The sequence below is a fragment of the Sycon ciliatum genome, chromosome 4, assembly GCF_964019385.1.
Source record: "Sycon ciliatum chromosome 4, ocSycCili1.1, whole genome shotgun sequence".
NCBI lineage: Eukaryota > Metazoa > Porifera > Calcarea > Leucosolenida > Sycettidae > Sycon > Sycon ciliatum.
This window is the reverse complement of record NC_088646.1, coordinates 33,763,698-33,780,844: the sequence shown is the minus strand read 5'-3', so window position 1 is coordinate 33,780,844 and position 17,147 is coordinate 33,763,698. Positions and strand designations below refer to the sequence as shown.

The window sequence follows — 17,147 nt, the reverse complement described above, 5'->3', positions numbered from 1 at the left end:
GGGCGCGCGCCCGGCGCGCCGTCGGACACGATCAAAACCGGATCGTACGAACAAAGTCGACTGCACGCTATGATGAAGCCTACTGCACGTGACCGCTAGCTGCAGTTCAAGGAAACAAAAAGAAGTGAAAATCAACGGCAGATGTTCATGGAAACTGGGTGGACTGCCGGAGTGTAGATCTACGTAGTCGCTCCATCCAAAAACAATCACCAGGGCTAGGGAGTCGTATTCACCCTGCAGAACAAGCCATTTCCGAAGCATTTATTTTGTCGCCTATTGGCGTTGCTTAGAATTCAGTGGGTTCCAATGAAAAAAACACATTGCCAGTTCTGACCAGTTGAGTTTGTGGATAATAATTTCACGGTAGTTTTGCAGTTTTTGTTAGCTCGCGGTCTGTGGCTACGATACACTGGCGAAATGAGGCATAGGAAAGGGGAGCAGAACGAACCGGTTCCAGCCAAGTCTGAAAAGTCGGAACAGGACAAAGCCACGTCGACTGACGATTCCTCGGGCGCTTCAGTGAACAGCCCTTCAGACCAACCACAGGAGCCGAGGCAAACACAAACAACGAACAGTTCTGGGTGGCCGTCGCTATGGCAATCGCTATACTGCATCGTTGGACTTCTAGTGGCGCTAATGATGGGCTGTGCACATGCGTATTTCATGTCACAGCTGCACGAGAATCAAATGTACTTCACCAGGATCGAGGTGAGTGATATTCATGAATTCACAGACTTCTTACTTCGTATTTGGCGACGCGAAAACAAGATGCGAGCGTTAGCAATGACTTGCGTTAGCGACACCATATGGCTTACAGTATACGTTACTTTGGCATCAGAACCGCATTCTTTATTACGGAGGTTTAGGAAGACGTATTTCGCATTCTGGTGCGCACTTATAATTAAATGAAAGTCAAAACTCTGCGGTGAAATTCACATCTTGGAGAGGATTAGGAAACAGGATTTCATTAGTGCCCTTGCATGATGTTAACAGGTCATACATGTGTCCAGACTCCAGACATTACACCGCAGTAAACTTATGACTGTCCTGATACGAAGCCGCTAGTCGTGTTCCAACTGATTTTCCAGACGAATTCTGCGAATGCTCTCGAGTTCGCGAGCTGAAAAGTGTATGCGAACTCGAGTGCGAAAATTCGTCAGCTACACCTCCGGACGAAGAACACAGAGTCTCGCATACAATGTACTTTCACGTGAAGTTAGTTGCCTAGGTTGGTTAGTGATGTGCTCTGCAATGTGTGGTGACTATGCCACTGTAGAAAGTGCTGGCAGCAATCTGTAGTTGAGTGTGATGTATATGTATGGATGCAAGCTATAGTATACTAGTAGTACACTGTACAGTGAGTGGTACATGTCATACCGTAAAGTGCTGCGCCCTGTCTCACTAGAGAATCCTACATTGATGATTTCGGCAAGTGAACGCAAAATCGTGTGGCAGAGCGCAACTCAGGTAAAACGGTGTGAGAACCTGAGTGAATTTAGCTGAAGTTCACACATGGCACTTCACCAACTCGCGGTCTGCATCCGCTTCAATGGTAAACCCAGGAGTACAGATTGACTGCGCCAATGAGTAAGGTCTGTACGTTGTGAGTGCCGTTTGACCTTTAGACAGGTCTTGGTCATCCACCCTATCTCCAAAAACAGTAAACACGGCCTCCAAAACGGTGGTGGTGGAAGAAGTGGAGCGCTCTCGCTTGCGGTACTTTTCGGTAGCTACACACCGGCTCACGGTGTATCAGTGCAGTAGATCGACAAATCGAGTGTCATTTGCATTGCACGTGGACTGACCCCAACTCATAGTCACAGTGGTGTTTTTTGGCCGTATTATGATTCAAGTCTATTATTCTATTATTGACATTTTTATTGTTGATTGGATTGTTATATGGCCACATTGGCATTAGCCTTGTGTAAATAATAAGAGTTTTACTATGAGAGAGGTTCAGGTAGTGACCAGTAAGTCCGCTGTCAGCCGTACTTGAGGGAAGTGGTAGGGTACATGAAAAATAGTGTTAATGTTTGCCGGATCTGATAAGCCGTTGATTGACAAGTATGGATATGTTTATTGGAAGAATTGATCTTGAAAAAACTCTTGGCGACCGCACAATATGTACAAGACCGCATTTCCTCGTGAAAACCTTGTTTCTTCTCTCTTCAAAATTTGCGCGAGATGTTTTCTTCCTTTGGTGAACCTCTAGTCTTGCTACTGTGCATCTTTATCCAACTCGTATTGTCATTTTGCTGTGTTAGGCCTCTCATGCATCATGGTGTGGAAATAAGGATAGACTAGCGCAGGGTGGATCTGTACTGTAGTGTATGTGTAGTTGCATGACATCATTATTGTGTGTACACCAGTCCGCATGCGCGGTCTCTGAATCTGCATAACTTCTAGTGGAGCGGTGTTCTTTTCCCGCGCCTTGCTTGCTTTCGAACTGTTCTTCCAGATGTACTTGTAATGGTAGTTTTCTCCGACCCTGTGATTGTGCTTTGCTGAACCCGATATAACAGGATCTATGTCTATGAACATCAATAACCCACTGTGACATATCGGTCTTCTGCTCAGACATACTTCAGTACTATAGTATTCGTGGCAGTTATACGACCCGTACATAATAGTATCTCGTCAGTATTACAGGCAGTATCGTACATGCACTGTTACTTGTCAGTTCAGTGCATACGTGTACACACACACCGAACGGATACATACATGCACACTGATCCTTCCTTAGGGAGCATCTCATAAGTTCGCATTTTGTTTCTAAACGTAACGCATTTCGAAACGGGGGTAGGGGGGTAGCGCCCATTTCGGATAGAAAATGGACAGTTCGCACATTTTCTGGATGTGTACAATACAGTGCTGTGCATGTGCTAGACCGCTTCAGACAGCAGGGTAGATCTACCGGGTGTGTTTTAGGTGTAGATCTAACCCTTGCACTACAATACACGCATGCAGGCTACTCAGAGGTGTCAAATGTCACACCAGCCTGATCAAACAGTGTACCTGGCCAGCTTTGACAGTACAGTCGTTGTGGAGGAACTCTGTTTATGTGTGTGTACATGTCATTGATTGAACTAAGCATGTAACTTACTTGTACTCAGTAGATGCCGTACTACTGTATGTACTTCGACACTAGCAAAACATTCATGTTCATGTCCATGTACATGAACATTGTACATGATTGTGTATACCATGGCATGGATATGTACAGTACAGTAGATCTACACTGAAAATGTGCGATAAGACTTTCAAATAGTGGGGGGAGGTAGGGGGGTAAAGTCTATTCGAAATGCGTTACGTTCACAAAAAAAGTGCGAACTTATGAGATGCTCCCTTACATGGCATATCAAGTGTATCATGCTGCGATAAGGACTGACGTTCATACTTTGTGGATGTGATCACAATGAACTACATAATAAAGTATTTTGAAGTACATGTCATCATGGCCTACTTTATCGATATGGGTACAAAGGTTTTGATAACTACTTGTACTTTTACTTGGTGGATGGCTGGGTTTGGTAGGGAAAAGTGACAGTGCCTTCTGTGACGCAGTATGGCCATGTCCGCACATGGTCATGCTGGAGTAGTCAGTATCTCCCACACTGCAGATGGTGCAGTCTTGTAAAGTAATAGTTGCCACTCCACTCTGCCGTATGTGGTAAACCAGACCTGGATACAGTCATGTAGTATGGAGTGCTCAGTTGGCTCTAGTGTGCACTGTACTGAAGTAGTACATGTAGTACTAAGTAACTCCTAGTGGGAGTGTTACTTGTCCTGGTGCCAGTCTCAACACTTTGGAGTTTGGTCTTATCCCACAATACAGTTGTGGTGGACTGTCAGTGACATTCAAGGCCATGGTTTTGAATGAGTCCCCTGCCTTCCCCACTGGAACTGGCCGGGCCACTCTCTGGAGTTCCTTGTTCAAGAGTGTGAATGTCTAGAGGAGCTTGGCCACTACCTACTCAGTGTACTGTGACAGATTTGAACTCACTTCAGCCAGGAACAGAGAAGATTGAGTGCTCGGGGTGAACTATAATCAGCTATTTCAGTGCTATTGTGATTGGAATTGCTGCAGGGCTTCCCGATACTGGCTACAGGCTGACTAGATTGGAGGGCACCACACTGGGTTCATCCTGGTTGGTGGGTAACACAGTCAGTGGGCTTTGTCTTCAGTCTTGGGGCATCCAGTGCTGCTTTTGTTCACTCTGTTCTTTGCTGGCTTTACTAAACTGTTCTGTTAAAATTAACCCAATCATTCAAGGCATGCCAACGCGAACAATCTAATTATAATATACATGTAATACGTAATAACTTTAAAAAAGTTATTACGTATTACATGTACAGTGGTCCCTCTATAATCCGGCACCATTTGTGCCACGAAAATCTGCTGGATTAGGGAGGGTGCTGGATTAACAAATCTGATTTACTGCTGCAATGTGCATGAAGAGGACATTTTGGCTACTGAAAATTGTGCTGGTTTATCGAGGGTGCTGGATTATAAAGTGCCGGATTAGAGAGGGACGACTGTATATTATAATTAGATTGTTCGCGTTGGCATGCCTTGAATGATTGGGTTAATTTTAACAGAACAGTTTAGTAAAGCCAGCAAAGAACAGAAGGCATACACCATTGTCAAGCATTAGTCACAGTAGTAGCAACAGCTGAGTGTAGCAATGGTGAGAGGATGCCAATGGTCAGCTGAATCAAGTAACACTTACTGTCAGTGGAGACTAGTCTAGACCTTGACTTTACTGCCCGTGAGTGACATGCTGAATGTATGTATTGTGTGCAAGTGTCACCCAGCAGTCTAAGATCAGGACTGGAGGGCATTTGCCTGGAAAAGAGCCAATCAGCTTACCAACTTTGCCTTCCATTGTAGGATGTCCATGGTCTCATCACTGTCATCAGTGCTTGAGTCTGGATGCCGGAGCATGGCAGATGTTCATTTCAGAGCTTATGGTCCAGTGCAGTAAAATGGCTTATACCTTTGACCTTTGACGCCCATCGCCGGAGGCGATGATAGCAATGCTACGGCAGAAGCCATAGCAACTTGTGCTGGGATTACACCATTCAACAGCTTGCAAGGCTGAAGAATTGACCGTCACTATTCAGCCTGGTCTACACCATACAGCTATTTGGAGTGACATTTTCTGGCCAGTGAATCCCTTTTTTGGTCTTTTTCATTTTTTTTTTTTTTCCCGCACACACATCACACCACATACTCCGGCATGCACTGGCTGTTGGTAACCACCCAGGAGAATGAAAGAAAAGTCAGGAAGAGTCTGAGAAAGAGAAGAAAGACGTGTGTGACCATAATCGTCGGGAATCGAACCCGCAATCTATCGATTGGAAATCGCTGCACATACCACTGCACCATATGGGACACACTTATACGGGAGACTAATGACTGTATTGAGTGGCCCTATGCTGACCATGTCTGCTGATGTCAGTGATTACACTGGCCATGATGATGTACTCATACAGTCATAGCCTCTACAGTCTCTAGGCCACTAGCCTTACATGTAGGATGAGTTTATCTGTAAGGTGGGATTTCAGGAGAAAGTCTCCATTATTGCTACTCCTGGCCCGTAGTAAAGACTAAAGTGTAATACGGGGGTAAAGAGGAGGTATGGACCACTGCACTACAATCCACCCAGCGTAAGCTAGGTGTATAGGCCCTAAGGGTAGTGCATGTCATCCTTCAAGTGCCTGTACTGCATGCCATTGTCTCGGTGGCTTGTATTCACACTATCTGCGTCAGTATACGAGGTATTCAGGATGGCACTTTTTCCAAAGGCAAGCAAGCAGCTGCTTCAACATTAGGGCTCTTTCTTGGGTAGGCAGGACATGGCATGGAAGCAGGGTGCACTACTGTTGTACTCCGCTGGTACTTGGTGTCTGTTTGGGATGAACCATTGTGTGTGGGACACTTGTGCCGGTAGTGTTTGTGCTAAGTGCTCACTTGGGTTTGGTGGCTGAGTACTCAAAGTTGTCTGCATACATGTCATGCTTGTCTGGGATCCCGGTCTGGCGCAGATGATAGCAGAGGAGGTAAATGTAAAGGATATGGTGTTGTTCATTGTCCCCCGAATGCCATCCATGGTAATTTCCGTAATTATCGCTTAGTGACATAAATTTGTAGTGCTAGAGCCTAGTTTTTCTGACCTTGCCGCTTTCCTTCCATAGTCTGAATGGCTATACTCCCAGCCTATAGTCTGAATGGCTATACTCCCAGCCTATAGTCTGAATGGCTATACTCCCAGCCTATAGTCTTTGTTACAGCATGTAGCGGCACTTCGCATCACATGGGCAGCTGGCTACACACTCTCACCCCATTGTTGTGGGATGTCCTTGGTCCTGCTCCTTCTAACATCAGTCAATCAGCGTGGGTGTGTAGGTACTAGTGCCTGAGTTACAGTGCAATCATGGGGCTGCTTGTCACCCATCCAAGTGCACGGTGTTCCAGACTCAGTCACACTTGTATTGTTGTAGTCCATACCACTACTAGTACTAGCAGTATCATTCTTCCATCTCTGGCACAAACAAGTCTCAGTGGGACTGCTTGTGGAGGTGCCTTGGGAAATGAGGGCCAACATGATACCTTTGATTGAGACAAAGATCCCTATCATATCATTGTTACATCCAGAAGTGCCCTGCTCCACCTCTTGCTCTTAGTATGTATCTAATATTGACTGAGTACGAGGTCAATATAGGAAATAAAAGCTGAGTAAAAGACCGAGGCGAAGCCGAGGTCTTTTACGACGTCTTTTATTTCCTATACTGACCAAGTACGAAGTCAATATTAGATTTATCACGACTAGCCAAAGCCTGTGTTCAATCGCTAAAAAGGAGTCAAATATAAGCGGTCAATATAGCCCTAAGGAGTGAAATATGCAGGAATATTTGACTGCTTAGGTATGGCAAAAATCGATGGGAGTCAATACTAAGGGAGTGATAAGCACCAGTACTAGTGCTGTGTGACTTCACACTCAAACATCCTTCCTTCTTGCTTTATTGTGTTCCGTTAGTAATGCTGAAAGTGTGCCGTGCGTTGTGAAGATTAAACAGGCTTTCTGAAGATCAGGAAATTTTCCAGATGGTTAGATTATGTTAGCCTGTTGATGGTTCTCATGGTACTTTTGAGTTTGACTATGAGGATCACCAGACACAGGCCAGCAGTATCTGCGTGTTATGTGGGTGATCATCATTGGTGATGTCACAAAGCCTGGGGAGTAATTTCGTACTCGGGACCCCCCCCCCCCGAAATGAACGTAGCAGCTTGCTGTGCTGGACGACGAAAATTGCATGCATGTACATCTGTACAGTGTCGGTCGACTTTGAGATTTTGGCTCCCACCCTCCTCCTCCCCCCCCCCCCCCGAATGATATTCGTTTCAGGAACAACAAAACTTTTGCGACGACCCCTAACCCCGTGCAGAAATGATTACTTGGTTCTCCTTGAATAGCTGTAGAACACACGGGTCGATGCATGCACATTGGAAGTGAGTCCACTGTTCACACGAGAAAAAAACCTAGCATGTGATGGCAACCTGCACCGCAGTACATGTATCAGTGGTCCTGAGTGTGGTGCTATTCTTTGTTGGGTTGTACATGTATATCTGGAGTACGATGTTGCGCACAAGGTTAACATGGATACAGCGGATGGGATTTCAGATTGTTGCCTACGTTATGGTAAGTCTGATCTACTCGCCTCACACCGCTAACTTGAAGTCTAAAGCGGCTAGGAGCAGCATTTGAACCTTGATCCTCGAGGGTGGTGATGTTCGTAGGGATGAGGACAACTCAATCATTCCTCCGTGTTATTTAAAAAGAAACACAGTGTGCAATACCATAGCGAACATAGCAACTTTGCACAGAAGTAAGTTCGAGTGATGTTTCAGTTGCCACTGGAGGTTCACGCATACATGCACTCCGGGCATGTAGGCTCTGGGATCCTCAGGATGGTTTGATTAATTAAATTCCTGCGGATCACTTTGTCACAATGTGTGCCACTCAAATAGTGACCACGGAGCCTAGATCTACTTTTGTGGCTAATGTGGAGTCTTGAAGAAACTTAGTTGAAGCCATTGTTCTGTGGTCATATTTTGATGTTATAATTATACGTATTGGACGTTGTGTCCAACTCAGTCATAGGAGGCGAAATCATGGCGGTAGATGGCAGTCCTACTCCTAGGCCTCCCGCCTCCTATCCTCCATTGTAGACCCTTCATTTGAAGTAAGTAGTTACACGTACAAATAACAGTAACTGGTGCCTTTTCTCGAGCCTCGTGAGTCATGACTCATGGCGTGACAACACTACAGTAGTCTGTGTGTACGTACGTGCCGGGCCAAGCATGAGTAGACCGAGTTTTTGGTCGCATCGGGGAGATTCCCTGGCCGTTTCCCCAAGGCGCAGAGGTCGCAACTCTTTTTTACAACACAAGACCTTGGCGTGCATTTTCATTACGTACCTGTGCTTGTGCTGCCAGTACGTACTTGTTATGTTTCACTTCTGCCTTGACATCGACCACTGCACTGACTGACTGACTGAGTTTAGCGACTGTTACGACGTGTTTCTTTTGCCTGGTTGTGCTTGGGGGGGGGGGGTTCCTTTCGGCCTGCTGCTCGACGTGCATTTTTCATGCAGTTACAGTAAAGTGGCGCGGTTGCAACGCGACAAAGACAAAAGTATCTTTAGTACTCTACTCAGCCAGCAGGCGTATGCGACCACTGACCAGGACCAGGACCAGGATAAGTGAAAGCAGTCTCTTGAGGCGGCCAGCACGGCACCATGTACCTGCAATAAACCGATCGTGTTCTACTGACGAGGCATGTATGTAGCGGTGCTCTTACTCTTAGGCTCTTCTCGAGCTTTTGGGAGCTGTCAACTTTCGGTGCGCGCCCGCGCTCTCTCGCGTCGTGTTATGCCGAGCACAAGCCCCAACCGTTGGCAAGAATTCTGTCTTCTACTTTTGATTTAGTCTGGCGATAGCTGGGCGCACCTACCTCTTCGGGAACCACTGATCTGTTCGCGTGGCGGCCCAGCTTCGAAGACACCCTGGCCTAGAAGCTTGGCTAATAAATTCGTCAATACCACACACAGCCTACACGATTCGCTTGTAGTCTTTGCGCTAGCCGAACCGAGCAGTCATTGTACAGAAAAGCAGTACAGTCATGTAGATCTACCACTCAGGTCCGCTGTACCAGGTGCCACACTCCAAATCCAACCTCTTGCGGACAGACGGGTAGTCGAGTCAGTGCCTACACTGCCACTTGAACTTCAAGTATCAGTATGTCGTGCACTTGGGACGGAGAAAAGAAACCTGGACTTGGAGTTGTAGTCGTACTGCACTGACTCGGCTGTTTGTCAGGGTTACGTAGGTCGCGTTCCGGTTGTTGCTGTACATGTACTACTGATCTGAACAGCATTTTAGTTTGTCCGTTTTCATGGTTTTGCTAGGATCTTTGACGTTGCCGAACCATTCTGCGGAGTCAGTGCATGAAAAGAAGTCCCTTGCCTAGGCCCTATCTGTAGTACATGGTAGTATCACCATGATCACTCCGCTTATGACAAGTTATGTGCAGTGCGCAGGTACGAACTACCAATTCAATGAAGGGATACAGTAACACCATGGTAGATCTACACGATGTGCATGCTGGGGAAGTAGACAATCGGTCATACATTCGGCATGATTTGCCCAGCAAGTGTCCATGCAAACAATACATGCGAACTGCAAGCAGCACTCTACTCTCTAGTACTCCAACACTTGTCCGACACGTCCCGTTTACCAGTCCTTTTCACTTCGAGTTCGATTGTGCACATGTGCCTTTCAAGCGAGTTTCGCTGCCAGTACAGTGGGGTGCTGTCGAGGCAGAGGGTTCTAAGTTTAGCATCAGCGATACGGATTCGGACGCCGGACGTGCGCTAGAATCTCGCACTTCCCCATTCGACAGGTGCGTTCTAGGCTGCGGTCTACAAACGTAGTGCTTGGCAGGAGTTGGTTGACCGAGCAGTAGATCTATGTGTAGTGCGCTACAGCGAAGCAGCAGCTACTGACATAGTACTGTACTGAGCAACACTCGAAAATCAAAGTGAAGTGTGGACCATTTTTGTGAACATGATGAACTACTACAACAAGTAGACAGAACTAACTATTTACTTCAGAACTACAGAAGACGAGTGAAGGGAAGTCCCACACAACTAGTAAAAAAGTACTTCCCCAGTGCAGTGGCTGTGGTAGATCCGCGTAGAGAGGCTGTGGCCTAGTGTAGGCGTAGTATGCTTCTGCTGGTTTTATTTTGTTGGCGTGTAGCTCATCGATGGCGATGGTGTAGGTCTACAACTGTACTGCTTGAAGTAATAGTTGTATCATGTGTATTGCCCTTGCGTAGATCTACTTCGGGTGTCAACCGTCCGTGTACGTGCGTGTGCATGTGCAGATGGGTGAAATCCCTGGACTAGACCGTTACGTGCCGCGACACTTGACTTCTGAATGAGCACACACGCGGCGGGGCTGGCCCTGTTTGCGTGCTTGGCGTGAGTGTGTGCCGCACTTGTGCGTGAAATGCACTGCATGCTGGGCACGGTCCTCAGCTGTTTGCGCCCGCTGCATGTCCACTTCAGACGCAAATAACAGTTGTGACCTGCCAACTGGTAGAAACAGAGAGTGGCGGCGGCTATAAAAGCATTGATGGTGCTGTAAGGCACATCAGTTCTCTAGCTTGCCGCAAGGTTTCTTTCATTTTTTGTTTCCTTTGTTCCTTCATGCACTACAGTAACTTGTAGGACTTGTTACCTTGTAGTTAGTCACTGCGAGTTTACTAGTATTTTGATAATAGTCATCATGGCGGACTTTGAGAAGAAAGTGATCAAGCTCGACGTGCTGGTCCTTGGTGACATGACTGTTGGAAAAACTGCGCTAATCAGTCGCTTCATCTTTGACACATTCGAGACGAACTACTATCCAACGTTCGGTATTGATTTCCTAACCAAGATGATTTACCGACCGGACAATGTTCTTCGAGTGCAGTTCTGGGACTCAGCCGGTCGAAAGTGTTTTGATAGCTTGCTTCCCTCGTACATTCGAGATAGCCGACTGGTCCTGGTTGCGTACGACGTGTCGCGACGGCCGTCCTATGAGGTAGCGCTCGACCATGTCGAGCGAGTCCGGCAGGAGCACGGAGACGATGTATTCATAATGCTGGTCGGCAACAAATGCGATGTGTGCACAGCTGAGCGACAGATATCCACAAGTGAAGGCCAGGCCAAGGCCAAGGAGATCGGTGTCGCCTTTTGCGAAACAAGTGCTCAAAGCGCCATCGGTGTAAAGGCAGCTTTCAACCAGATTTTGACCGCTGGAATGAACTCTCTGACGAATGAATCAATGAAGGAGCAAGAGGAGAAGAAGGCCGCAGAGGAGCAGGAAAAGCAAGACGCGCTGTGTGCCAATCTAGTTCTTCCCGACATTCCCAGTGGAGATGCGTTGGGAAACCAGTATGGTTGCGGCTGCAGTGTCGTTTGGAACTGCGTCGCGTCGTTCGTCAAGTCGACGGTCTACGGTGCTCAGGTTCAACAACGCAATGACACGGTCGTACAGGAAGCGTGAGCCGGTCTCTCCTGAGTCCTGTGACTTGTTCATGCCTGGAGTTTGCAGTGCCGTTTCAACTACCTCTTTGACTTCCTTGGGCCTGGATGATGACGGTGACCATTCTGGGATTGGCACAGCGATCCGTTGATCCGTTGGCTGGCCACTGAAGCGGTTTACTTGACTTTGACGGAATCAATGCCTTGATTCTTGAATGGCCATAAAGACTGAATAGAACAGTCAGTGCGTGACCTGCTATGACTGGAAGTAGTTTGAGATGCAATAACCTATATCCCCCACTGAGGACAACACAAAGCCTTCTATCTATTTCGTGGAGTAACGTTATTTTCCTGGACTTCATCTGGATGGCATCACTAATGTCGCCACATATCTATCTATCAGTATTATTATCCAGTTACTGTACTCAATCAGTTTTGGTATTGGTTGTAAGTGCGTAGGTACATGACTGTACTACCACTGCTGCTAAAACTAGTGATTGACTGAGTCAGGACCAGTAGTTGAGCCTGAGGCTGCTTTCCCATTTTGGTTTGAGTGTTATTTTATTTTGATACTTGTCAGCTTGAGCCCCTAACTTTGAGAAACCACCCCACGCACTTACTTGACTTTGTCTTTGGGCTGCCTTCTGTGCCTCTTTATGTACTTTATTCCGCACTTGAGATCTTATGTGGTCACACTATTATCACCTACTGAGAATATCAAGTACTCAGGTTTACTGGCAAGTGTTGCCTGCAATGTTGCTGTGTGGGCATGACTGCAGCCTGCAGGGTGCTCTGGTTCGCAGTGGTTTGTGCACAGGGTGGGTGGTGGGATGGCGTGGAAAGAGGACAGTGCGTCAGTGCAGTGGCCTTGGATTGTTGTTTGAAGGACTAGTGAATCGTAAAATCCCGGCTGCTAGTGAATGACTAATCATTGGAAAGAAAGACTAGTGTCAGAGGATTGCAAACCCCCCAAGTAATGTTAGTTGGCAGGATGTGGGATGTAGTCACAGCAGCATTGCATGAATCATTGAATGTGCCACATCAGACAGCACACTATCCTGTTGTGACATGATAAGCCAGCTGATAATGACGTTGACTGGGAAGTAGGTGTCTTGGGACAGTTGGGATTTTCGGAGTTGTCTTTGTCCCCCACTGGCACTGTGGATAAGGAGTGCCATGCGTCCCTCTCCTGTGGGATGACACAATGTAGCTAGCTAGTGTCAAAGACAAAGACGGGACTTGGCGTGTTGTCATGTTGATATCCGAAGTGCAGTAGTGCAGTAGTGCAGTAGTGCAGTGCGGTGACTGACTGTATTACCAGTACCTGTACATTATGTAATAGAGTGTATCTGTTAGTCCTGCTAATACTGTTTCAGCATTTCGGTGTTGTGTTGTGCTGGCGCATAGTGATGGCTTGTACTTGTAGACCTGGCATGTAATGATGGAGTGTAATGATGGCATGTAATGATGGAGTGTAATGATGGAGTGTAATGATGGAGTGCAATGATGGAGTGTAATGATGGAGTGTAATGATGGAGTGTAATGATGGAGTGTAATGATGGAGTGTAATGATAGAGTGTAATGATGGAGTGCAATGATGGAGTGTAATGATGGAGTGCAATGATGGAGTGTAATGATGGCGTGTGGGTGTACATGTACCATGTGTACACGCTTCTGTGTTTACTGTTGTGTAAAAGCGGGCACTGATTTTGTAGGTTTTTTTCATGTATTCTTTATTTGAATTCGCAAGTACACCCAGGCTACAAGCCCATGAAAGCGCTACTGGGCTTCAGGAATGGCTGGGGGCTGTGTGCTATAATGGTGGTCTGTTTGAGCTGAGTGCTCCACTCCCAGTGCCTTCTGGGTTCAGGACTGGGCTGTCCAATACCGAAAATAATCTCTGTGTTGGGATATTTTGGGGCCGGTCGGGTAGTAAAGTATAAGTAGTTGCCATGCGCAAACAACCCCTACACAGCATGCTATGTTTACATTTGTGCTAGCAGCCCGTCTGCTATCATGCACACACATGCACACGCATGTACACAACCAGTAGGACTAGTATAGCATCAGCAGAGCTGCCAAACATGGCAAGTGCTGACACCCACTGTCAGCCTGTGCATATTTGGCCCGCAGCAGTTGTACTCTTTGACACATCCATTGGCAGTAGCTAGCTGGGGCTGCTTGCTGCGCCTTGCTGTCATGAAAGAGGTACTGCAGGGATGCTTCCCCTGTATGGCCGTAAGCTCGTAATAATGCTGTGTGCTGGCCTGGTGGCTGAATAACAATGGTCAAAACGATGGCCGCACCCAGTCGTACACCTTACATACTATGATTGATATGCTACATGCTGTAGTTATGCTATACGTGCATCTGCTATGACAGCAAGTACATGGTGTGCATGTACCCAGTCATGTCAGAATAGTAGTAGTAGTGAGTTGTAGAAAACACCTGGGGAGTTGTCATAGCAGACTTTGCAAGTACAGTGTACATGTAGCAACTAACATTACTTCGGACAGTCCTAGACTGATTGTCTAAAGAAACTGGAGTACTACCAGTATGGATGGGATGGGCGTATTCCATGATCAGATTCCTGTGTCTGGTTCCTGGGTGTGGGTTACGATTCAAGGCTCTATCTCACTGTGACAGTAGCGTAATACCACCCAGATGAGAACTACATTTTGCACTGTCTACAGCTAGTGATTAGTACAAGACTTAGTAGTATTGTACTTGTACTTGTAGTGTCAACAGCACATCCCTGTCCTATTTCATGTTCGTATGCAGCACTATGCTGCGGCCTGAATTTCTCAAACACCCATACTAATTTGTCACACAGGAGATTATTTTGGCAACGCACACGTTCCAAACTACAAGAGAGGATCAACCCCACCATTGCATGGATACGGTGTACAGAGACTTCAGCGCCTGCCTCTCTGGCAAGTCCTGTAGATCTACTTGCCCTGCCTGATTTTGGTGGGGCATCCCCTAGTCACATTGCAGAGTTGATGAGCAGAGGCTACACAGCGTGCTCATCTCTCATCTGTAATAGCACTTCCGATTATGGAGACCCCCTCGACAGGCGAGATGCCTTTGGGGAATCCTTTTAAACATAAGACCACTTTCAAGAACTTTCAACAGATGTAGGCTTCGCATATATTTTCGGAATGTAGTTCCCATAATTCTTGCTCTCTTCTCCGATTTTCTGCTCTCATCTTGCTGCAGACCGTGGAGAGGGAGATTTCGTTTCGTACAGAAACTGGCCTATTCTACTCATACTTCAAGCAGCTGGTTGAAGCTAAATCCTTGGACAAAGGTACATGGGACCATGCTCTTAGTTTGGTGGATACTGTAAACCAAGAAATATCTGCGCCGGTTTTAGTTTGCGATTTGTGATCACAGACTAATTTGAACCTGGAAATATTTGTGATTGGAGTCAATTTCATTAGAAACACTTTTGTGAAGTCACACCCATCGCACCCTGTCGACTTGTAACGCTTATGCTGCCCGTATTCACGCAGGCATTCATCAGCTGATGTACGACAACATGACGGAACATGGCCACACCATCAACGTCATGGAGAGGATGAACATTCACCAGGAAGTCCTGCTCGGCATTCTCTTCAGGACATTCCGTGTGCCTCTCCTGGTGAGTTCATCCGCATGCTAGTCCAAGACAACTGGCATTATTTCAACGTACCTGTATACACGGCATTGTGTCTTACGATGAGTAGTACGAGTAGTTATATCGCAAGCAAGAGTCGCATTTAGCACTAATTCAGTTACGTTCTCTTTCGCTGAGCCGTTTACACTCAGGATGTTGACTTTGTATGCTTGTAGGTATCCTCTAGTCTCAATCGTATCAAGGATCCGGAAGAACAGTGTTAGTACCTGCCCTCATGGCCAGCGGCGGATCCAGCGATCTCTACAGGGGGGGGGGGGGGTCCAATAGTCAAAACCGTGAATAGCTGGTACATGTACAAGGACACGCATATGGTTGCCAGTAGTACATTTGCGAAATTTAGGGAGTTGTTCAATCAGGAACATTACACCGCGGAACCCCTGGAACCCCTCCTGGATCCGCTCCTGATGGGCGGTGGGGTTGAAAGCTGACCTGAGCTTTAGTGATGTTATGTGCATTGCATGCTGTGCCCACAGATCAACACGGAGCCCGTCTACTTTTACTTGAATGCAGTCTGGTCACTGCAGGCTATGTATGTAGTGGCCATCTTCTGCACGGTCTGGGTCCTGACTGGTGGCTGGGCTGGTGGTGTGCTCTCCGTACTGCTGTTCACCATCAACAGGTGAGTAAAGCACCGCTCAGTCGGCGTACGACTGACACAATGCACAGTATTCCTTTGACATTGAATATGAAATAGCAGCAGTAGCAGCAGCATTATTCTGCTCACTGACAACGTCACTGTAAACTATAGATGTGATGGCATTGCAGGCTCAGCGGCATGCTGGATAGCGCAGGTGCTGTGATGTTTCCAACCGGAGAATGCCACGGGGCTGGGTTGGTGATATACACAGTTGATCCAGGGTATTCCAGCACTTTTTCATTTTTCTCTTTGTACTGTAGTCATTTTTTGATGGGCTTCAGAGGTCAGGTGCTGCTGGCTGTCTTCACTTCCGGTGTGTGTGTGTGCTTCCTGTTCTTGTTTGCAGGCAGGATACGACTCGAGTGTGGTTCTCTATGCCACTGCGGGAGAGCTTCTCTATTCCATTCATCTTTGCCCAACTGCTGTTTGTCACAATCTACTTCAAGCGTAGATCTTCAATTCCGCATGTAAGCTATGCCGGCGGCACAGCACCGCTCAGCTTGTCATGAAACAGTATACTTTAATGCTACTAAAGTTATGTACAGTCATGCTGTCAGTTGGTAATGGTAGTCCATTGTCTAAGTTCATTCCTGACTTTCCGTACATTGGTCCCCCCCCCCCCCCCAGAGACTCAAGTAGATAGATGGTGCATGTCTGAGTACTACACATTCGTCATCTTGACCTGCCTTTTTTATGATGGGTGCTAGGAATGGATCTTGAACGTTCATGAACTTCACCTTTGCCTTCTCCTTCCTTCCCCTTCTTCCTTTTTTCCAACTAGATTCTGTCCTATTCTGTCTGTTTCTTCCTTGTCTCTTTGGTTGCCTCAAGTTCAATGATTCCCTGTGTGTCTTGGACTGGCTTGGGTCCTCGGCTCTGCTTGTGTATGGGTCTTGGAGTGGATGTCCTTCTTCCTCTCTCCCCCGCTTGTGCCATAGGAGATACTTCTGGCAGCCATCACCATTTGTACATTCTGCCTGTCTGTGACATGGCAGTTTGCGCAGTTTGTACTGCTGCTGCAAGCATTTGCCCTCTACTCTTCACAAGCACTGCAGCTGGTTCCCACACATAAGGTAAGTTGGAGGGCGGGAGCCGCAAGACAGTAAGCCACTGCAACCAGTGCAATCTTGTCCACTGTGCACTTCTACATGTACTTAGGAAGGATCACGGTGATCCAGGAAAAGTTGGTTGCAGTTGACCACTGACTTCTCTTGTGTTATCCAAGCTATGAACTCG

The 17,147-nt window shown here is 46.9% G+C and overlaps 2 protein-coding genes across 2 annotated transcripts in view; both read left to right on the top strand.

Annotated features, from left to right (window-relative positions):
* The first annotated feature begins 140 nt into the window (after positions 1-140).
* LOC135815780 (protein C-mannosyl-transferase DPY19L3-like) overlaps positions 141-17,147 on the top strand; it is a 24,084-nt gene continuing 7,077 nt past the window's right edge. The window contains exons 1-6 of the mRNA XM_065329119.1: positions 141-708; positions 14,815-14,905; positions 15,111-15,238; positions 15,748-15,893; positions 16,258-16,378; positions 16,850-16,984. Of these exons, the coding sequence (XP_065185191.1) occupies positions 418-708; positions 14,815-14,905; positions 15,111-15,238; positions 15,748-15,893; positions 16,258-16,378; positions 16,850-16,984 (912 nt within the window). The 5' untranslated portion in view covers positions 141-417. The remainder of the gene's footprint in view (positions 709-14,814; positions 14,906-15,110; positions 15,239-15,747; positions 15,894-16,257; positions 16,379-16,849; positions 16,985-17,147) is intronic.
* On the top strand, positions 10,712-12,329 carry LOC135815779 (ras-related protein Rab6-like). Its single transcript, XM_065329118.1, has one exon. It carries the CDS (start codon positions 10,856-10,858, stop codon positions 11,615-11,617), a length of 762 nt encoding a protein of 253 aa, XP_065185190.1. The 5' UTR covers positions 10,712-10,855; the 3' UTR covers positions 11,618-12,329.